The sequence below is a fragment of the Equus quagga genome, chromosome 11 (genome assembly GCF_021613505.1).
Source record: "Equus quagga isolate Etosha38 chromosome 11, UCLA_HA_Equagga_1.0, whole genome shotgun sequence".
In the NCBI taxonomy this organism is placed as follows: Eukaryota; Metazoa; Chordata; class Mammalia; order Perissodactyla; family Equidae; genus Equus; species Equus quagga.
Genome location: NC_060277.1, coordinates 91,786,611 through 91,809,076, shown reverse-complemented (window position 1 = coordinate 91,809,076; position 22,466 = coordinate 91,786,611). Strand labels below are relative to the sequence as shown.

The window sequence follows — 22,466 nt, the reverse complement described above, 5'->3', positions numbered from 1 at the left end:
GTTGATTTTAAGTTCTTTGGATAAATACTTTGTAGTGGATCATATGTTATCTCTATTTTTAATTTTTTGAGAAATCTCCATACTATTTTCCATGTGCTGCACCAGTTTGCATTCCCACCAGCAGTGTATGAGAGTTCCCTTTTCTCTCCCACATCCTCTTTTTCTTTCCCACATCCTCTCCAAAATTTGTTATTTTTGTCTTGGTAATTATAGCCATTCTGTCAGGTATAAGGTGATATCTCATTGCAGTTTTGATTTGCATTTCCCTAATAATTAGTGATGTTTAACATCTGTTCATGTGCCTGTTGGCCATCTGTAAATCATCTTTGGAAAAATGTCTGTTCCTATCCTCTGCCCATTTTTTTTAAGATTGGGACCTGAGCTAACACCTGTTGCTAATCTCCTTTTTTTTTCTTCTTCTTCCTTTCCCCAAAGCCCCCCAGTACATAGTTGTGTATTTTAGTTGTACGTCCCTCTGGTTGTGCTATGTGGGACACCACCTCAGCATGGCTTGAGGAGTGATGCCATGTCCGTGCCCAGGATTTGAATTGGTGAAACCCTGGGTGTAAGAACTTAACCACTCAGCCATGGGGCCAGCCCCCACCTGCCCATTTTTTGGTGGTGGTTTGCTTTTTGTTGTTGAGTTGTATGAGTTCTTGATATTTTTTGGAAATTAACCCCTTCTCAGATATATGATTTGAAAATATTTTCTCCCAGTTGGTGGGTTGTCTTTTCATTTTGTTCCTGGTTTCCTTTGCCTTGCAGAAGCTCTTTAGTCTGATGTAGTCCCATTTGTTTATTTTTTTCTTTTGTTTCCCATGCCTGAATAGACATGTATTTGAAAAGATGCTGCTAAGCCAGATGTCAAAGAGGGTAATACCTATGTTTCCTTCTGGAAGTTTCATGGTTTCAGGTCTTACGTTCAAGTCTTTAATCCATTTTGAGTTAATTTTTGTGTATAGTGTAAGATACAGGTCTACTTTCATTCTTTTGCATGGGGCTGTCCAGTTTTCCCAACACCATTTATTGAAGAGACTTTCCTTTCTTCATTGTATGTTCCTGGCTCCTTTGTCAAATATTAGCTGTCCATAGATGTATGGTTTTTGTTTCTGGGCTTTCAATTGTTCCATTGATCTGTGTGTCGTCTTTGGGTCAGTACAATACTGATTTGATTACTATAGCTTTGGAGTATATTTTGAAGTCTGTGATTGTAATGCCTCCAGCTGTGTTCTTTTTTCTCAGGATTGCTTTGGCTATTCAGGGTCTTTTGTTGTTCCATATAAATTTTAGAATCCTTTGTTCTGTTTCCATGAAGAATGGCATTGGGATTCTGATTGGGATTGCATTGAATCTATAGATTGCTTTAGGTGATATGGACATTTTAACTATGTCTATTCTTCCAATCTACAAGCATGGAATATCTTTCCATTTCTTTATGTCATCTCCAATTTCTTTCAATAATGTCTGATAGTGTTCAGTGTATAGGTCTTTCACCTCCTTGGTTAAATTTATTCCTAGACATTTTATTCTTTTTGTTGGGATTGTAAATGGGCTTGTATTCTTGTGTGTGTGTGTGTGAGGAAGATTGGCCCTGAACTAGCATCTGTTGCCAATCTTCCTCTTACTGCTTGGGAAAGGTTGTTGCTGAGCTAACATCTGTGCCAATCTTCCTCCGTTTTATGTGGAATGCCACCATAGCATGGCTTGACGAGTGGTGCTAGATCTGTGTCGGGATCTGAACCCACAAATGCCAGGCCACTGAAGCGGAGGACATGAAATTAACCACTATGCTGCCAGGCTGGCCCCATGTATTCTTGACTTCTCTTTCTGCTAGTTCATTACTAGTGTATAGAAATGCAACTGATTTTTTTTTAAAGATTTTATTTTTGCTTCTTCTCCCAAAGCCCCCCGGTACATAGTTGTATATTTTAGTTGTGGGTCCTTCTAGTTGTGGCATGTGGGATGCCACCTCAGCATGGCTTGATGAGTGGTACCATGTCCACGCCCAGGACTCAAATAGGCAAAACCCTGGGCTGCCGAAGCAGAGCATGCAAACTTAACCACTCGGCCATGGGGCCAGCCCCGAAATGCAACTGATTTTTGTAAGTTGATTTTGTACCCTGCAACTGTGCTGTAGCTGTTGATTATTTCTAATAGTTTTCTGATTTCTGGATTCTTTAGGGCTTTCTTTATATAGGATCATGTTGTCCAAAAACAGCAAGAGTTTCGCTCTTCCTTGCCAATTTGGATGCCTTTTATTTCTTTTTCTTGCCTCATTGCTCTGGCCAAAACCTCTAGCACTATGTTGAATAAGAGTGGTAAGAGTGAGCACCCTTGTCTTCTTCCTGTTCTCAGAGGGATGGCTTCCAATTTTTCACCATTGAGTTTGATGTTGGCTGTGGGTTTGTCATATGTGGCCTTGACTATGTTGAGGTACTTTCCTTCTATATCCATTTTATTGAGAGTTTTTGTCATAAATGGGTGCCGGATCTTGTCAAATGCTTTCTCTGCACATATTGAGGTGATCGTGTGATTTTTATTCCTCATTTTGTTAATGTGGTGTATCGCATTAATTGATTTGCAGATGTTGAACCATTCCTGTGTTCTTGGTATAAATCCCACTTGATCATGGTGTATGATCCTTTTAATGTATTGCTGTATTCAGTTTGCCAATATTTTGTTGGGGATTTTTGTATCTATGTTCACCAGCAATATTGGCCTGTAATTTTCCTTCTTTGTGTTGTTCTTGTCCAGTTTTGGTATCAGGGTGATGTTGGCCTCATAGAATGAATTAGGAAGTGTTCCATCGTCTTCAATGTTTTGGAATAGTTTGAGAAGGATGGGTATTAAATCTTTTTTGAATGTTTGGTAGAATTCTCCAGAGAAGCCATCTGGTCCTAGACTTTTGTTTTTGGGAAGTTTTTTTTTTTTTATTACTGTTTACATCTCTTTACTTGTGATTGATCTATTCAGATTCTCTATTTTTTATTGATTCAGTTTTTGGAGGTTGTATGAGTCTAAGAATTTATCCACTTCTTCTAGGTTATCCAATTTGTTGGCGTATAGTTTTTCATAGTATTCTCTTATAATCCTTTGTGTTTCTGTAGTATCCATTGTGATTTCTCCTCTTTCATTTCTAATTTTATTTATTTGAGCCTTCTCTCTTTTTTTCTTGGTGAGTCTGGCTAAAGGTTTGTCAATTTTGTTTATCTTCTCAAAGAACCAGCTCTTAGTTTCATTGATCAATTCTACTGTATTTTTAGTCTCTATTTCATTCATGTCTGCTCTACTTTTTATTATTTCTCTCCTTATGCTGACTTTGGGCTTTTAAAAATTATGTTTCTAGTTCTGTTACGTATAGTTTAAGATTACTTGTTGGAGAGTTTTCTTCTTTGTGGAGATGGCCCTGTATTGCTATAAATTTCCCTCTTAGAACTGCTTTTGCTGATCCCATAAGAGTTGGCATGATGTGTTTTCATTTTCATTTTCATTTGTCTCCAGGTATTTTTTAATTTCTTCTTTGATTTCTTCATTGATCCAATGGTTGTTCAGGAGCATGTTGTTTAGTCTCCACATATTTGTGACTTTCTCAGCCTTTTTCTTATAGTTGACTTCTAGTTTCATAGCATTGTGGTCAGAAAAGAAGCTTGATATGATTTCAATCTTCTTAAATTTATTGAGGCTTGTCTTGTTTCCCAGCACATGGTCTATCTTTGAGAATGTTCCATACGCACTTGAGAAGAATGCGTATTCTGCTGTTTTTGAATGGAATGTTCTCTATATATCTATGAAGTCCATCTGGTCTAGCTTTTCATTTAAGTCCACTATTTCTTTGTTGACTTTCTGTCTGCATGATCTATCCATTGATGTAAGTGGGGTGTTGAGGTTCCCCACTATTATTGTGTTGCTGTTAATTTCTCCCTTTACGTCTGTTAATAGTTGCTTTATACACTTTGGTGCTCCTATGTTAGGTGCATATATGTTCATAAGTGTTATGTCTTCTTGGTGGAATGTCCCTTTTATCATTATATATGGCCCCCCTTCGTCTCTCATTGTCTTTTTTTTTTTTTGAAGTCTCCTGTGTCTAATATAAGTATGGCAACACCCACTTTCTTTTGCTTGACATTTGCTCAGAGTATCATCTTCCATCCCCTCACTCTGAGTCTGTGTTTGTCTTTAGAGCTGAGATGTGTTTCCTCAAGGCAGCATATTGTTGGATTTGTTTTTTTTTAAAGATTGGTACCTGAGCTAAAATCTGTTGCCAATGTTATTTTTTTTCTTCTTCTTCTCCTCAAAGCCCTCCAGTACATAGTTGTATATTCTAGTTGTAGGTCCTTCTGGTTGTGCTATGTGAGACACCACCTCAGCATGGCTTGATGAGCAGCGACACATCCGTGCCCAGCATCTGAAGTGGCACAACCCTGGGCCACTGAAGTGGAGCACATGAACTCAACCACTCAGCCTTGGGGCCAGCCCCTGGGTTTTGTTTTTTAATCCATCCAGCCACTCTGTGTCTTTTGATTGGAGAATTCAATCCATTTACATTTAGAGTGTTTATTGATATATGAGGGCTTAATACTACCATTTTATCTCTTGTTTTCTGGTTGTTCTATATTTCCATTTTTTCTCTTCCCTTGTATTTCTGGCTGCCATTTCAGTTTGGTGGTATTCTGTGATGGTTTTCTCTTTATGATTTGTGTCTCTGCTCTGATTTTTTGTTTAATGGTTACTGTGAGGTTTGTATAAAAGATCTTGTAGATGAGACAGTCCGCTTTCTGATAGCCTCCTATCTCCATTAGCCTAACCAAGTTCCATCCTTTTCCTCTTCCACTTCTAAGTTATTGTTGTCACAAATTATTCTGTTTTGTGTTTTGAGTTTGTGAGTAAATTGAAGTATTTATAGTTATTTTTGATGCTTTCCTTCCCTTTATCTTTTATGTTATAATTGTTTGCTAACCTGTTCTGATAGAGAGCTGCAATTTTCAGATTTTGTCTATCTATTTATCTCTTTGCTCAAGGCTTTGTAAACCTTTGCCTTTTTGTTTCAGGTATGAGGGCATCCTTGATCATTTCTTGTAAGAGAAGTCTAGTGGCAATGAACTCCCTCAGCTTTTGTTTATTTGTGAAAGCTTTTCTTTCTCCATCATATCTGAAGGATAGTTTCACTGGATAGAGTATTCTTGGCTGAAAGTTTTTGTCTTTCAGTATTTTGAATATATCACTCCAATGTCTCCTAGCCTGTAAGGTTTCTTCTGAGAAATCCACTGAAAGACTGATAAGAGTTCCCTTTTAAATCATTCTCTCTGCCTTGATGCCCTTAATATTTTTTCTTTGTCATTGGCTTTTGCCAATTTTAGTATTATATGCCTTGAAAAAGGTCTTTTTGTATTGATCTAAGTAGGAAGTCTATTGGCTTCATATATTTGTAAGTCCAGTTCTTTCCCAGGTTTGGGAAGTTCTCAGCTACAATTTGTTTGAACAAGCTCTTTGTTCCTTTCTCCCCTCTTCTCCCTCTGGAACACCTATAATCCTTACATTGAATTTCCTAATTGAGTCAAATATTTCTCAAAGAATTTCTTCATTTTTCTATGTCTTAGTTCTGTCTCCTCTTCCACCTGGTGAATTTCTATTTTTCTGTCCTCTTAATCACTAATCCTGTCCTCCATAATGTCATATCTGTTTTTTAAGGTTTCTAGGTTGTTTTCTATCTCATTCATTGTGTTCTTCATCTCCACAGTTTCTGTTTTCGGGGTTTTTGTTTGTTTGTTTGTTTGTTTTAGAGTTTCAATCTCTGGTGAAGTATTCCTTCTGATCATTACTTTTATTCCTGAGTTCATTGAACTGTCTTTCTGAGTTTTCTTGTAACTCATTGAGTTTCTTTATGACAACTATTTATTTTGAAGTCTCTGTCATTTCAATTTAAATTTCTGTGACTTCAGGATTGGTTTCTGGAGACTTGTCATTTTCCTTCTGCTCTGAAGTGTTACTTTAGGCTTTCATGGTGTGTGATGAACTGATCCTTTGCTGAGGCATTTGTAGTAGTATCAGGTCGTAGATTCCACCTGCCACCTCTGGAGGCAGCGTCTGAACCTGCAGCATCTGCTGGAATTTGTGCTCATAGGGCTCATCTGCATTTGCCCACTGGCCACAGCCAATTGGTGGTTCACACACACACAAGCAGGACACTGGTGTGGAACTGCTGCCTCGGCCAGGGACCAGACAAGCTGGTGCACTAGGCATAGGGAGACGGCACTTCATTTTGCACATGCCAGCTTGCTCGGTGCTCACAAGTGGTTTGCCTGGGCTGCTTTGTTTGGTGGGGGCGTCCACGCAGTGGCTGAGCTGCACCACTCAGTATGGAGTGTTCCTCTGGGCTGGGCTGTAATTCTGAAAGTACAAGCATTTGCGCAAGCTTGCCTGCCGCCCACACCTCCTCATACAGTCATGCACAAGCTGCTATGTGACAACCTGTGACCTAGGACACTGCTGCTGGGGAGGGGGAGAGGATCTGCTCTCCTCCTTCCACTGCTTCCTGGGGACCCAGTACCCCCCACCTTCAGATGTATGGCTGGGTGGATCTCTCAGATGTCCTATTGTGCTTTGTAGGGAATCCACTGTTGGTTAATGAATGTCCATTTGGTTGTAACTTAGTGGGGAGAGACTAAGGAAACAACTCACTCTGCCATAATGCTGTCATCACTCCTCCTCTTGTCGTTTCTTTTACTGTATTTTTTGAGTTCAGCCTGGAGTTCATGGGTTCAGATCCTGGGTGCAGACCTACTCACCGCTCGTCAAACCATGCTGTGGTGGCATCCCACATGCAAAGTGGAGGAAAATTGGCACAGATGTTAGCTCAGCGACAATCTTCCTCAAGCAAAAGGGGGAGAATTGGCAACAGATGTTGGCTCAGGGCCCATCTTCCTCACCAAAAAATAAAAAAGCATTTATATTGCCTTTTATATTTACCTATATATTTACATTTGCTAGTGCTCTTTATTTCTTCATGTGGCCTCTACTTGTTGTCTAATATCCTATCATTTCAACCTGAAGGACTCCCTTTAGTATTTCTTGTAGGACAGTTCTGCTAGTGATCAATTTTTTCAGTTTTTGTTTGTCTGGGAGTGTCTTAATTTCTCGTATCATTTTTGAAGGATAGTTTGCTAGATATGGAGTTCTTGGCTGACAATCCTTTTCTTTTGGCACTTGAATATGTCATCCCACTGCTTTCTGGCTTCCATAGTATCTGGTTGGAAATCAGTGGTTAATCTTATTGAGGATCCTTTGTCCATGATGAGTCACTTCCCTCTTGCTCTTTTCAAGATTCTCTCTTTGCTTTCATCTTTTGACAGTTTGGCTATGATGGGTCTAGGTATGATACACTCTTTCTTTGATAATCTCATCCAGTCTCAGAATGTTAAATGCCAACTATTTACTGATGACTCCCCAATATAGATTTCAAACCCAGACTCCTCCTGGACCCTGTACTCATGTATTCAAATGCCTACTATCATCTTCTCTTGAATGTCTAACAGTCACCTCAAACTTAATATGGTAAGATTTCAGTCTTAACCCCACTTTCCAAAAACAACCCTGCTCTAATCACAATCAAACCTTATCTCAGTTAATGGGGACTCTATTATTCCAGCTGTTCAGGCTAGAAACCTTGGAGTCATCTCTAACTCCTCTCATTTTCTCAACCTCATAATCCATTAATAGCATTTCTATGGCCTCTACCTTTAAAATAAAACCAGACTCATATCACTTCTTACCACTTCCACTGATACCATCTTGGTCCAAGCCACATCATCTCTTATCTAGATTATTACAATAATCTCCAGCGGGTGTTCCTGCTTGTTCCCTTGCCTCCCCATGTCCAACTCAATATTCTATTCTGAGTTATCCTTTTAAAACGTAAGTTAGACTATGTTGCTCCTCTACTCAAAACCCTCTAAGGGGTCACCTTTTCACTCAGAGTAAAAGCCAAAATTCTTATAAGGCCAACATTTACAATGCCTCCTCTCCCACCCCACTACCACAACCATCATCTCTCCAACTTCATCTCTAATGACTCTCTCTCTTGCTCCCTTCTCTCTATTCAAACTGGCTCCTTGCCATTTCTAGAATGTGTTAATCATGCTTCTGCCACAGGGCCTTTGCACTTGCTGTTCTTTCTGCCTGGAACACTTTCTCCCCAGATAGCCTCATTCCTTATTCCCCCTCCTTCAAGTCTTTGTTCAAATGTTACCTTCTCAGTGAAATTTTCCATTGTACATAAATTGTTTTTTCTCTGTGGTAGCTTTTAATATCTTTTCTTTGCAGAGTAATCTGTAGTTTTGCTAAAATGAGAACAGGTGTTGATTTTTCTTTTTCATAGTTGTCTTATTTGGGATTTGTTGAGATTCCTAAAGGAGAGGATTCATGTCTTTCATCAGTCTGGAAATTTCTAAGCCATTATAATTTCAAATATTGCCTCGTTCCCTTTCTCTCTATTCTTTCCTTCAAATAGTCTAATTAGATGGATGTTAGCTCTCATTCTGCCCTCTGTGTTTCTTGACCTCCTTTCCATATTTTTTTTAAAGATTTTATTTTTCCTTTTTCTCCCCAAAGCCCCCCAGTACATTGTATATTTTAGTTGTGGATCCTTCTAGTTGTGACACATGGGACACCGCTTCAGTATGGCCTGACAAGCAGTGCCATGTCTGCGCCCAGGATCCAAACCGGCAAAACCCTGGGCCGCTGAAGCAGAGCCTGCAAACTTAACTACTCGGCCACAGGGCTGGCCCCTCCTTTTTATATTTTTGATCTTTTGTTTCTCTGTGCTACATTCTGAATAATTTCCTCAGACCTATTTTCCATTTTGCTAAATTTTCCTTCAGCTGTCATTAATCTCTTGTTTAACCTATCCATTAAGGTTTTTCTTAATTTCAATTACTATATTTTTCTTTCTTTCGTCCTTTCTTTTTTTTTTTCTTTTTTTTTTTTGAGGAAGATTAGCCCTGAGCTAACATTTCCTGCCACTTCTCCTCTCTTTGCTGAGGAAGACTGGCCCTGAGCTCACATCTGTGCCCATCTTCCTCTACTTTATATGTGGGATGCCTACCACAGCATGGCATGCCAAGCAGTGCTATGTCCACACCCGGGATCCGAACTGGTGAACCCCAGGCTGCCAAAGCGGAATGTGCACACTTAACTGCTGTGCCACCGGGCCAGCCCTATATTTTTCATTTTTAGAAGTTTCATTTATTCCTTTTTCAAATCTGCAAGTTCCTTTTTATACCATCTTGATCTCTCTCATTTTTGTTTTTTATTCCTTATGTCCTTGATCATTGTAAACATACTTATTTTCAAGTAATAACAAACACATCTGTGACACCATGTGCCAAGCACTGTTCTAGGTACTTTATAAATATTAATTCACTGCATCCTCATAACAACCCTATAGAAGGAAATGGAGACAGACAGAAGTTAATCGACTTGCCCAAGATCGCCTGGATAGTAAGTCGAGCATCTGGACTAGAGTCTAGGCAGTCCCGAGGCATTTTACACTGTTTCAGCCCAGGAACATCCCCTGTCCTGAATCACTTTTTTTTTTAAGATTTTATTTTTCCTTTTTCTCCCCGAAGCCCCCCCAGTACATAGTTGTGTATTTTTAGTTGTGGGTCCTTCTAGTTGTGGCATGTGGGACGCCACCTCAGCATGGCCTGATGAGCAGTGCCATGTCGGTGCCCAGGACCTGAATTGGCAAAACCCCTGGCTGCCGAAGCGGAGGACGCAAACTTAACCACTCAGCCTCGGGGCCAGCCCCCTGAATCATTTTTATTGCCACTTCCTTTGCCTGGACATTCCTGGACCACAGGGTATAGATTTGAATCCAAAGCCAACATAAAGTATAGTCTTGTAGTTATAAACTCTTGGGAAAGTTTTTTCCACCCAGAGCCTGGAATAGGCAGACAAGCTTCCTTGTTACCTCCCTGTGGATGGATTATTTTAAGTCTACCCTTCAAAGGGTATAGCCTTGTGTGTGTGTGTGAGGAAGATTGTCACTGAGCTAGCATCTGTGCCAACCTCCCTCTATTTCATGTGGGACGCTGCCACAGCACGGCTTGATGAGTGGTGCTAGGTCTCCACCCAGGATGTGAACCTGTGAACCCTGGGCTGCCGAAGTGGAGTGTGCGAACTTAACCACTAGGCCACTGGGCTGGCCCTATAGCCTTTTGAAGATCTTAGCTTTACTTGGAAATTTCAATTCCAACTCCCTATCTGACACAGGCCTCAAACCCTTCTGTCTCCATGAGGGATTAAAACTCAAGCCACTTCAATTTCTGTGACTAACAGCCCTTTCTCTATCCCACTGTATTCCCAGCCATGCTGGCTCCAGTTTAATGCTACATGTTTACTGCTCTGGTTATATGTTCTCTCTCTGTTTGGGGACCCTAAGGACTTTCCTTATTTCTTATGAGCTCAGCTATGCATTTAAAAGCTAGCATTTATCATCATGAATCATCTCTTCCCTTCCCGCCAGCCCTTCCCCCACCAAAAAACCCTCCTTTTATATGTGTTACCATTGTTGCTACAGAATATATCATCACCAGTTGGGTCATTTGGCAGAGGAAGTCTTTTTTCGGACTGTGGGAAATTGGTAATTTGGATATAATACAGAATACATTTTCTTTTAGCTGTCAAAAACAGCTATGCATTAAAGGCTATGCATTTAAAAATATATTTGTGATATTTTATGCAGCATTTTTAGCTGTTGTGGCAGGAGGCTTTTCAGAATATTTAGTCCAGCCATATTGCCGGAAATGGAGGTGCAGCATCATATTTGAGCTGTCCCCTGGCCGCAGCTGATTGGTCTAAGACTGGATATGCCAACTCTCCTGGGCTTTTATACATGTGGTTCACTCTGCCTGGAATAGCCTCATCCATTCTCACCCTCTCCCTTCACATATCTAGCTAACTTATATTTATCTTCAAAACTCAGCCCAGAAATGTTTTTTTTTTTTCCCTAAAAGACCTTCCTTGGTTCTCTCCACATGGGGTTCGTCCCTCCCTTCTTTGTATTTTGCAGGTAGTTTTCTTGTGGTGCTCATTAAGACAACAGTTTTAATTAATTATTTACATATTTATTTTCCTGCTAATTCTGAGTTTCTTTAGGGTGGAAACTGGCCCTATTTATCCATGTATTCCCAGCACCAAGTGCCATGCTTGGAACTGTTAAGTGCTCAAAAATGTTTGCTGAACTGAATTCCTAAAGTGAGAGTGAGGACTGGGCTTGAAGGAAGAGAGAAGATCTGAGATAAGACTCTAGCTGGAAGAGGTGGGTTTTGAAGAGTCAGAAATACCTTGGGAAGAGGAAGCCGCTGGTTTATAATCCACAAGTTTGCCCTTTGCCGCCTTCATCAAAAGCATTTCTGCCAACTCGGGAATTCTCTTGGAGTTCCCACAGAAGTTTTCTGGCCTCCTCCAAGCCAGCTGGTATAACTCCCAAGATGTCAGCTCTGGATTTGAGGTTTCCCAACTACCTTCCACTTCACCCAGCCTTTCTGGTAATTAAAAGATCACCTCCACATATACTATCTCACTTACTCCTTATAACAATCCTGTTGAAAAAGGAGTATCTCCCTTTTATAGATGAAGACAGAGTCTTAGAGAGGTTAAGAGCCTTGCCCCCCAGGGGCCGCCCCAGTGGCGCAGTGGTTAAGTGTGCACGTTCTGCTTCAGCGGCCCGGGGTTCACTGGTTGGGATCCCAGGTGCGGACATGGCACCTCAAGCTGTGGCAGGCATCCCACGTATAAAGTAGAGGAAGATGGACACGGATGTTAGCTCAGGGCCAGTCTTCCTCAGAGGAGGATTGGCAGCAGATGTTGGCTCAGGGCTAATCTTCCTCAAAAAGGAAAAAAAAGAGAGACAGACTTGCTCCAAATCATCCAGCAGTGCTCCAAATCATCCAGCAGTAGGTGGCACTGCCAGGACTTGAATCCAGCTTGCTAAACTCCAAAATTTGTGTTCTAAACCTGACACCGAACTGCCTGATTTCCAGGAGGTCACAGGAAAAACTTGACAACTTTGAATGTGTGCTATGAGTACAGCTATGTGACAAATCTGTATGTGAAAACAAAATTAAGAAATATAGCCAAAGTCAGGGATGATCCACACGAAAATATAACTCGTCCTAGAGCACTCACAGAAAGGGAATATTCACCAACCAACAACCTAGGCCTGGCATTTATTTTGTCTCAGATTGCTGTAAGGGAAACAGCATTAACCCTGTTTTGCAGGTTCTTCAATTTTAGGGAGGCCCACGAGCTAATGGTTAAGAGCTTGTGCTTTGGACCCAGACAGACCTGGGTTCAAATACTGACTTTACCTCTTACCAAATAGGCCAAACGGGAGAAAGATGCTCTGTAAAATGGGGAAACCTGTCAAACAGGCATAATAATTCCTGCTTAAAGGCTTGTTGTAAGGATTAAATTACATAACAGGTGAAAGCACCTGACACAATGCTTTGCCACCTGGGGAGGGCTCAATAAACAATAGCTTCTAATAGTAAAGCCACAAGAGATTCTGTAATCTGCTCAGAGATACACATATCCATTTACATGGCAGAGTCATGATAGGAACTCAAATCTGTGTGATTTCAAAACTCCATTAGTTCCATTACACTATGCTGGCAGGCTATCTTTGGCCTCAATCTTAAAATATTTTTCTAAGAGTCCAGAGTTCCGATTTCCCAGATTAGTATAATTTTTAATATTTTTGTTATAAATTTAATACATCCTCACAAAAATATAAATGAACCTTGTTACATGGTCCAGAACTATTAAAACTTAATTTTCTTCCAATCTTTTTTCCATATTTTTTTCACAGTGGTATACAGTTTTGCGTTTTTCAAGCCTTACATCAAGAAAATTTCTCACTGTAAAACACTTGCCAGAAACATGATTTTAAATATCAGCTTATTTCATCAAGTGAAGATATAATTTATTTAACCATTTACCATTTACTTGTTTCCAATTTCTACAAACTCTGCAACGTACATCTTTTGAAGAGAATCTTTACATTTCTGACTTTTAATTCAGGATAGATTCCTGAAGAAGTGATGTTCGTGGGTCCAAGAGGATGTAGTTTAAAGGCTCTCAATTTCCCAAGAACTTCTGGGCCTTTCAATAAATAAACGTCAAATTGCTTTCAAGAAAGGCTTTCTAATTCATACTCTGACCAGCAGGTTAGGGGAGTGCCTGGCTCACATAAATAAATAAATAAATAAATAAATAACTGCTCTTTCGATAAGTGCGAAATGTTGCGTTTAAACTTCTAGTTCTTTGATTAATGAAACAACAGTCTTTCCTTTAATTTATATTGTTTCTTTAATGAATTGCTTGTTCCTATCCTTTGCCCGTTTTTCTATCGAGGTAGGAAGTGTTTTATCCTTAGAATGTTGTTTTCACAATATAAGAAATACTTTAGAAAGCATCCGGTCGGTGGTCCAGGACTGCTGAACACCGGCAGAAACCCACAAAGGCGCGCTGGCCCACTAGCGAACTTTCAAGGCCAGCTGGCCGCCTTTACGCTCCACGGCGGCAACAAGCTTTCCACAAATCACCAGGGCGGGAATTGCTGCAAAGGCGTTGGCTCTCCCAGCCCGAGGAGGAACGTCTCGCGGGATCTCAGCCGTCCTTGGGGCTTCCGACCGGACTACAAATCCCAACATGCAAAGCGCCTCAAGGTCCGAGCGCCCGAATGAAGGCTCAGGGCCAAGGTCATGTGTCTGTCTGCGTAAGCCGTCCGGTCATCTCTCCCCCGCCTTTTCTGCGGCTGCCACCTTGGCCGCCATTTTGTGCGGGAGTTTATGGAACCTCTGAGTCCCACCGACTCTATGGTCGAGCATTTCAGAGATCGACCAATCGGAAGCCAGATATAGGAGGAAAACCCCGCCTTCACCCGCAGGGAGGCGGGAACTGCCACGAAGCTCCTGTGGAGAGAGAGGAAGGAGCTGCGGAAAACCAATAAGAAAGGAGGGGTTGAGGATGTTAACCAATGGGGGTGCAGGAGGATTGCGGCCAATGAGAATGGGGGGACCCCGAGACACGTGGGTGGGGGAGCTGAGCGCTGGGACCTAGAGCTAAAGCTGGGAGGTGAGTCAGTCACCTTGAGCGGGGCGAGCGCTGTGGTCCGAGCAGGGGCAGCGGGGCAGTGGGAGTGCAGGTGACTTGGGGCCAGAAGCCAGCGATCGGCAGGGGTGTGGGCTGGGCTGTGTGGACGGGCAGTTGCCCCTAGGTCCGGGCGAGGCGATGGGCGTTTATAGCCTTAACAATTAATGTTAGTTACCAACGGTAATGGGCGATTAACTGTCCCGCTGAGGCGGGCCGAGGACTGCTGCGTAAAATGGGCAGGACACTGCACGGCACCTGCACGGTGTCTTCCTCCAGTCTGTCAGGAGACCATCCTCTCGCTACGTTTCCCTCCTGGGGCTCGGGCCTCCTTCCTCTACTTCCCATCTCCGTGACCTTCCTTTGCAGACCCGCCGCGCTGAACGTAGTGGACTGGGGAGTTCGCGCGGACACTCTGACCTCTAATGCCCTCCTCAACTGGGGCACAGTGCAAGGAAGAGCGTGGTCCAGGGAGGACGGGCGGGGGTGAAGGGGACGACTGAAGGTCGCCACCATAAGCAAACAACGAGGCTGTCAATGGGATTTTTTTTTCTTGTGCAGACTGAAAAAATGCAGACCACCGGGGCACTACTCATTCCTCCTGCTCTGGTAAGCTGCGTCTCCGGGGTGATCTGTAGTGCCAGATGTGGGAGCCATCAATGTTTAATGAATGAACTGAGGGGAACTTGGCCCCCTGTTGATGTTGGCTCTTTGGGGAGGCTGTAGGATGTGATGCAGTTGACCCCCGTTTATTTGGATCTGTAAACCAAGCTATCTTGGTTTGGAATGTGGTCAGAGAATCTGGATCTGACCTTTACCCCCGCTCTGGCTTGGCTATAGTCAGCCCTCTGAAGCAGTGGTTCTCAGCCTTGGCTGCACATTAGAATCATCTGGGGAGCTTTGAAAAATCATGCCCAGGATGCACAGACTCTGAGAATGGAGGCAGAACCCATGCATCTGTGTTTTTTAGAACTCTCCAAGAGATTCCAATGTTCTGTCAAGTTTGGGAACCACTGCACTAAAAAACATTTCCAGAAAGCCCTATTACAAAGGGCTTCCCTCAGATGGCTGTTTCAGGAGCCTCACCAGGCTTACTGTCCACTCCACTCAGGGTGTGTAACAGTGAGTACCATTTTAGCAAAATAAGATTTCGCCCTTCTGATTCCTTTGGTGATCTGAGTACAAACCCTTCCTGTACCTGGTTTGATAGTAGTCTGGGTTTTTGTTCCATTCTGGGCTACTGGATGTTAGGGCTGTGGCCATTGAAGTGAACTTTGGTACCCAGAGTTAAATGGGAATACTGCCACTCCTGAGTACACCAAGGTCTCAGGCCAGCTGTCTCTGGTGCAGGCCTAGCTGGGAGAAACAGGAATACATCAATTGACCTTGAAATACATTGGGCTTTTCTGTTTATAATATTTGTAGTCTTCTTTTTTTTTTTTTTGAGGAAGATTAGCCCTAACATCTGCCGCCAATCCTCTTCTTTTTGCTGAGGAAGATTGGCCCTGAGCTAATATCTGTGTCCATCTTCCTGTATTTTATATGTGGGACGCCTGCCACAGCATAGCTTGAAATGCGATGCGTAGGTCTGCACCCGGGATCCCAACAGGTGAACCCTGGGCCACCAAAGCGGAACATGTGACCGCTGCACCACCAGGCTGGCCCCTGTAGTCATTTTGGACTGGAGCTCAGCAATTAGTTGGTTTTTTTTCCATGCCTGACTTGGCAGGATGTGTCTTTCTGATTTTACAGGTCCGCTGTTGTACCAGGGGTCTAATCAGGCCTGTGTCTGCCTCCTTCCTGAGTAGGCCAGAGATCCCATCTAACCAGGTAAAGGAGTATGGACCATCTGATGAATTTCCCCAGACAGGGGTCCTTCAAGTTAGCTGAGTTGCCTTTAGGCCAAAGTGGGAGGAGAGTTAGAGAATCCGTGGTGTTTTAATAGTTCTAAGTTCCCCAAGGTGAGCATTGTGGGTGAGAAACTTGTAAAAGTGAGGTTTCCCTAACCGCGAGATTTCCCTAGCCCCATCTGGAAACAGACCCTAAGACTAATTCCCAGCATGCTCTGCGGTCTGAGCATTCTGTACTTGACAGGCAGTTTGCCAACATTTCCGAGCTCAGGTGGGTGGGGTGAGGGTGTGGAGTCAGCCACCTGTCCTTGTGCCTCACTATCTCCTTGCTCTCTCTCTTCCTCTCTCTCCTTCCCCACTTTCCTCTCTCCCCTTCCTTTTAGCAGCCTTCCTACAGCAGCTCCCCACTCCAAGTGGCCAGACGGGAGTTCCAGACCAGTGTTGTCTCCCGGGACATTGACACAGCAGCCAAGTTTATTGGGGCTGGGGCTGCCACAGTTGGCGTGGCTGGTTCAGGAGCTGGCATCGGAACAGTGTTTGGCAGCTTGATCATTGGCTATGCCAGGTAAGTTTGAGAGTGGCCAGGAGCATCTCCCACCGTAAACTCCACCCTATTTTGGGGAAGCCTCAGCAGGAGGAGCTCCCTCTAGCTTCTGGTTGATTTCACTTACCTCTTGTTTTCTACAGTGACCTCTGAAGCAGAATTTAAATATGTTTCCAACCTGGCTCACTTAAATTTACCATGTTGGTACTCTGCTTGCTTGTCCAAATGCCTCTCCCAGTTTGAGCGCTCCCCATTATGCAGGCTAGGCCCTCTCATAGTTTGAGCATTCCCCGTTTACCTAACCGACCTGGGTCCTCCAGCACCTGTGCCCTCACCCCTTCCTTTCCCTGCGCTGTCATCGATCTCTGTCCCTGGCAGGAACCCGTCTCTCAAGCAGCAGCTCTTCTCCTATGCCATTCTGGGCTTTGCCCTGTCTGAGGCCATGGGGCTCTTCTGTTTGATGGTCGCCTTCCTCATCCTCTTCGCCATGTGAGGCTCCATGGGGGTCACCTACCTGTCCCTGCTGCTTCGACTCCAGGCCCTGCCCAGTGCTGGAGTGTGCTAAGCTTTACCATTAAACACAACGTTTCTCTAAACCCATGTGCCTGTGCCTCTGTCCTTTGCCCTTGGAGAGGGCCTTGGTGGAAAGATGGGACAAGGGAAGTGGGATTGGGTCAGCCATTGGTGATTAGGAACTCCTCAGGGCCAAGCAGTAGCGCCCCCATGACTGTAAGAACATGGAGGGTTCTCTTTATCTCCCAGGGAGAGCATGGATTTGTCTAAGTAATGATATTGGTGCTTTTTCCCAAATTAGTATAATAACGTATAACATTTTTGCTGGGGTTTTATTTGCACCAGGCTCTATACCAAGTGTTTTACGTTTGGTAGCTCCACAAGCCTATGAATGATGAGTACAATGATTATACCTGTTATACAAATGAGGGAACCCAGGCTTAAGGAAGCAAAATAACTTTCCAGCATCGCAGAGCTGGTAAGGGGCAGAATGGGGATTGCCCCTCAGGCCAGCCTAAACCTTTAACTGCTGTGCTGTCTCATCTCTTTTCATTTTGGCTACACAATTGAGGTGGCACAAATAGGGAAACTTGGTCCCAGAGAAGTTGTCTAGCACATTAGCCGCAGAGGTACGCCTCCAACTGTTGCATTTAGCCTAACACAATTGTAAGTTTCATTTTCGTTCTCAGTTAGCCTTTGTTAGGTGTTCTCGAGAAACCAGGTGAGGTACACAGTTTCTGTTCCTGGAGAATTTACAATCTTAACTTTGCTAGGGATAAAAAGGGTGTTTGGGGTAAACCAACTCACGAAATGCTTAGAGAGCTTCACACAGCGTCCTCCTCGTGGTCTCAGTCTGTGCCCAGCAGGCTCCCCTGGCTTGGCTAAAGTGGGACTAATTACCCAGGTAAAAGAAAGCTAAGCTGATCGATCCACATTTGCTGCTTCTCTAAGCCCTAGCAGGAGCAAAACATGGACAGGATGAACAGAGATGCTGGTAGACGTGGCCGGTCTCAGATGGTTTCAAAAGGAATAATAACAAATTAGTGGGACCCATTGGGTAGAAACGTTATACCTCAACTTACTGCAAAACTGTGAAATACTGAAACCAAGAACATTTCTGATTAGCTTTAAGAACACCTTCCAGCTGAAGGGCAACTAGCAAAGGGTTAAACACTAAAAAATGTGTCAATAAGAATGGATTCAATTTACATGCAATTTAAAGACAGTCATGCAGGTATTTATGTGCGAAGCATCATCCTGGGAGTCTTGGGGAAGGCAAAGAAATCTAAGGTCCTTCCCCTTGAGAAGTTTGGGGCATCAACAGAGTGGAAACGGTACTGAATGATGCCATACGTTATCGAATATGTGGGTACAGACGCTATGTGCTAAAGAAGAGGGAAAGTGAGGAGGCTAGTGCTGTAATAACATCAGCTGACACTTGAGCAGGCCAACGATTCCATCCACGTCCATCTAACATTCAGCAGTCATGGTCTTCTACCACAGGATTTCTCGACCATGGCACATTCGGAGCCAGATAATTCATTGTTGTAGGGGCTGTCTTGTGCATCATAGGATGTTTAGCAGCATCCCTGGCCTCTACCCACTAGACACCAGTAGCAACCTCTCCCCCAGTTGTGACAACCAGTTGCCAAATATCAGATGCTTCCTAGCTGGGGGGTAAAATCACTCCCAGTTAAGAACTACTGGTCTACCCTAAGCCGCCGCTTGTCCTCTTAGCCTCTTCACCTTGAGTAACTCTCAGGTTGTCCATAGCAAGCTAGTGATAGAACCTGAAGCAGAGCCCAGGAATCTCAGAACCAAAGAGAAGGAGTGGAACTGAGGTTGAACTGGCAGCTGAGGTATCGCCTAGGGAGCAATGGATTAACTGGTAATGCTTTTACGCAAATGGAATGCAGTATTCCCTTGGGATGGCAGGTTGGCATCCTCGCCAGGTCACTACCCATCTGGTGGTAATCAAGGAGCAGCCCCCAGGGAAGGTGGTTGCCTTTTCCTTCCTGTGAAGCTCCAGGAACCTAGTTTTTGCTAAGGGGCTGGTAAGAATTTCCCTTCATCATGGGCTCCAAATAGCCTTGGAATTGCTGGACTTAAAAATCCAAATCAGCAGGGTTGGGAATGTGTGGGCCTATGGAACCCTAGAGAGTCAGGGAGAATGCTCCCCCACCCCCAACCAGGCTAGTTCATCCATTACCATTGAGGTTCTGTATCTAGGGTCTATGGTCCATAGATGGAACCAGTTCGCTTAGTGCAAAATATTTGCAGCTGGATACAGAGGTGCATTGTTCTTGGAAGAGGTTCCAATGCTTTCATTACAGTCTCAGAGGGGTAGTGATCAAAAAAGAATCAGTAACTACCACCTTAAGAGTTCAGCGTGGAAGCAAAGAGCATGGACTTGGGAGTCAGAGGGGAGTGCGAATCCCAGCCCTGCCATTTTCTAACAGGGAAGTTAATGATCTCCCCTGAGCCTTGATTTCCTCATCTCTAAAATAGAGATAAGAGGGGCTGGCCCTGGGGTATCGCAGTTAAGTTCCCACGCTCCCCTTCAGCAGTGTTCCAGGGTTTGCTGGTTTGGATCCGGGGATCTGGGGGCAGACAGCCACACTGCTTATCAAGCCATGTTGTAGCAGGCGTCCCTCATGTAAAGTAGAGGAAGATGGGCACAGATGTTAGCTCAGGGCCACTCTTCCTCAGCAAAAAGCAGAGGATTAGCAGTGGATGTTAGCTCAGGGCTAATCTTCCTCAAAAAATAAATGAATAAAATGGAGATAAGAACAATTCATAGTGATTGTGACAACAAAATGACATAATACAGGTAAGTATATGCAAATAATGATAATACATGTAATATATATATACAGTATCAATGAGATATATGTAATATAAAGATGTATTGAGAGATACATAATAAGATGACACATAATGCATGCTGTATTAAATTTTTAAATATAACTATTATTACCTATAATCACCAGGTCTAAGAGTTGATTTCTCCTTTTAGTCCAGGGTTTGTGACCTGGATGGGAACTCTTCATCAATCCCTGGCATTGAGCCCTAGACAAAAGGCTAGGCCCAGGAGCGACAGGGCTACTCCAGAGGGCAGTAGGACACAGGACTTTGGGGTAGGGGAGGAGAAGGTTCTTCAGCACGTATCTTGTTAGAGGTTGAGGCACAACAGTGACCTGAACTCTAGGACACTTGCTGGCCCCTGTCCCTGAGGGAGGGCACTTGCCTAGTTGCCATGAGCAAGGTGCTACCAAACTTTGTAGCACTAGGCGATGGCTCAGCGCAGTGCTGGCGGTGCTGGGGAGGAGAGAGGTGCTGATCCAAGTTCCTGCAGGAAGACCTTTCCGTTGTGTCAGCCGTCCCCAGAGGGCATGGGAGTGCCTCCAGAAGGCACGCTCTTGCCCTCTGGCCGAGCTGCCAGTGAAAAGCAGCCAGGTGTTGGCTTGAGAAAGTCAGTGAGCACTGGACTAAGCAATGCCAACTTACAGCATTCTGCTAGCCTCTCTCTGGCCCTTCCTCTTCGCCAGCTTAGAGGCCTCCTAGAGTTCCCTCTGGAGGTGGTGAGCCGGTCCTTTAAGTGGCTGCCACCCTCTGCAGCCCTTCAGGCATTGATTTGCACATTCTTCATGTGAACTTGGCTCAGCCCTTTGGAAAGAAAATGAGCCTGTCTGAGGAGGAGGGGATGAAATCCTAAAGATTCAGGGCCAGGGGAAGGGCAACTGGCTACCGTGTCCTCATTTCCATTCTGTTCACCAATCCTGCAGACGCACTGAATGTCGGGTCCTAGAGATACAAGGTGGGTGCTCCATGCTTCCTGCCCTGGAGGACATCATAAGCAGTAGCTAGACAGATGAGTAACCAAACCACTAAAATGAAAAGTAGTATGAGCTATAATAAAGGGATTAATTAATTAATTGTGGAGTAATTAAAAATGACTAATTAGGGGCTGGCCTGGTGGTGTAGTGATTACGTTGACGTGCTCCGCTTCAGCAGCCCTGGGTTTGCAGGTTCGGATCCTGGGTGCGGACCTAGCACTGCTTGTCAAGCCATGCTGTGGCAGCATCCCACATAAAGTAGATTGGCACAGATTTTAGCTCAGGGCCAGTCTTCCTCACACACGCACAAAAAAAAGACTAATTAATAATAATAATAATATGCCTGGAGGTGTTAAGGCTTAGAAGAAAAAGTAATATTCCAGCCAGCCTTGAAGATCAGTAAGAACAGTAAGAGTTAATACTCATTGAACATTTACTCTGGCTGGGTATTGTGCATATTCATTACCATATTATCTCTTCTTTATAGCTACTATTATTTTTACCAATATTACTGATGAGGAACAGAGGCTCAGAGAGTTTAAATAGCTAGGATTTCCCCTGGTAGACTAGAGGGAAAGAGTATTCCAGCTAGAGAAAATATGAGCAAAGCCCTAGAGGAGAGAAGGTATGTGGGCAAGTGAGGAGCCAGTTATTTGGACACTGCTTGCCACTTTGCAAAACACTTCTGGAAATGTCACACTTTATCCTCAGAAACCGCCCGCCCCCCCCCCCCCCCCCCAGAGGTAGCATTTATCACCATTCTATGGATGCAGAAATAGGCTCAAAGAAGATATTTGCAGAATAGTACAGATCAAATGCTTGAACCTCTTCTATCTGAATTTAAGGTAAGTGTTGTATGCCCCATCCTAATGGACCTTGTCCTTGAAAACAATGGTCCAGGAGTGAGGAGGGGATGCCCTGAGGAATCCTCACCCCATGGGCCATCTTTAGGCCTCTGCAGTCTGTAGCCATGGAAGAGTCATAGAGTAGTGTTTTTCTTTGTGTGTGGTTACCCAGCAAGCTGACTTTTGACCATTTTAATAAATAATACCCAAGCAAAATTCTAGAATCCTTCAAAAATGAATGATGCGTATAGCTTGAATAGGCAATAGATGCACAGCATAACATTTAAAAGGCACAAATAGGGGCCAGCCCAGTGGCGTAGCAGTTAAGTTCGCCTGTTCCACTTTGGCAGCCCAGGGTTTGCTGGTTCAGATCTTGGTTGCGGACATGACACCGCTTGGCAATAAGCCATGCTGTAGTAGGCGTACCACGTATAAAGTAGAGGAAGATGGGCACGGATGTTAGCTCAGGGCCAGTCTTCCTCAGCAAAAAGAGGAGGATTGGCAGCAGATGTTAGCTCAGGGCTGATCTTCCTCAAAAAAACAAATAAAAAAAATAAAAGGCACAAATAGGTATATATAAACATACACATCTTTTTGGCCCACCTCATCAACAGCCAAACCATCCAGAGGCAACTACTGTTACCAGTTTGTTGCATGTTCTTTCAGAGACATTCTGGCATCTTTATTATAGAGTGGTAAAACACTATACCAACAAAACATGAAATCT

The 22,466-nt window shown here is 43.6% G+C and overlaps 1 protein-coding gene across 4 annotated transcripts; it reads left to right on the top strand.

Annotated features, from left to right (window-relative positions):
- The first annotated feature begins 14,059 nt into the window (after positions 1–14,059).
- ATP5MC1 (ATP synthase membrane subunit c locus 1) lies at positions 14,060–17,141 on the top strand. 4 transcript variants are annotated; one of them, XM_046675972.1, is made up of 5 exons: positions 14,060–14,136; positions 14,713–14,760; positions 15,904–15,981; positions 16,385–16,566; positions 16,924–17,141. In XM_046675972.1, the coding sequence occupies exons 2-5, from the start codon at positions 14,722–14,724 to the stop codon at positions 17,036–17,038; spliced, it is 414 nt and encodes a 137-aa protein (XP_046531928.1). In that variant the 5' UTR covers positions 14,060–14,136; positions 14,713–14,721; the 3' UTR covers positions 17,039–17,141. The 4 variants fall into 4 exon arrangements, with proteins under 4 accessions (XP_046531928.1, XP_046531931.1, XP_046531929.1 ...); XM_046675975.1 differs by having other exon boundaries at positions 14,065–14,136; positions 16,388–16,566; XM_046675973.1 differs by having other exon boundaries at positions 14,104–14,206; positions 16,388–16,566.
- The last annotated feature ends 5,325 nt before the right edge of the window (positions 17,142–22,466 follow it).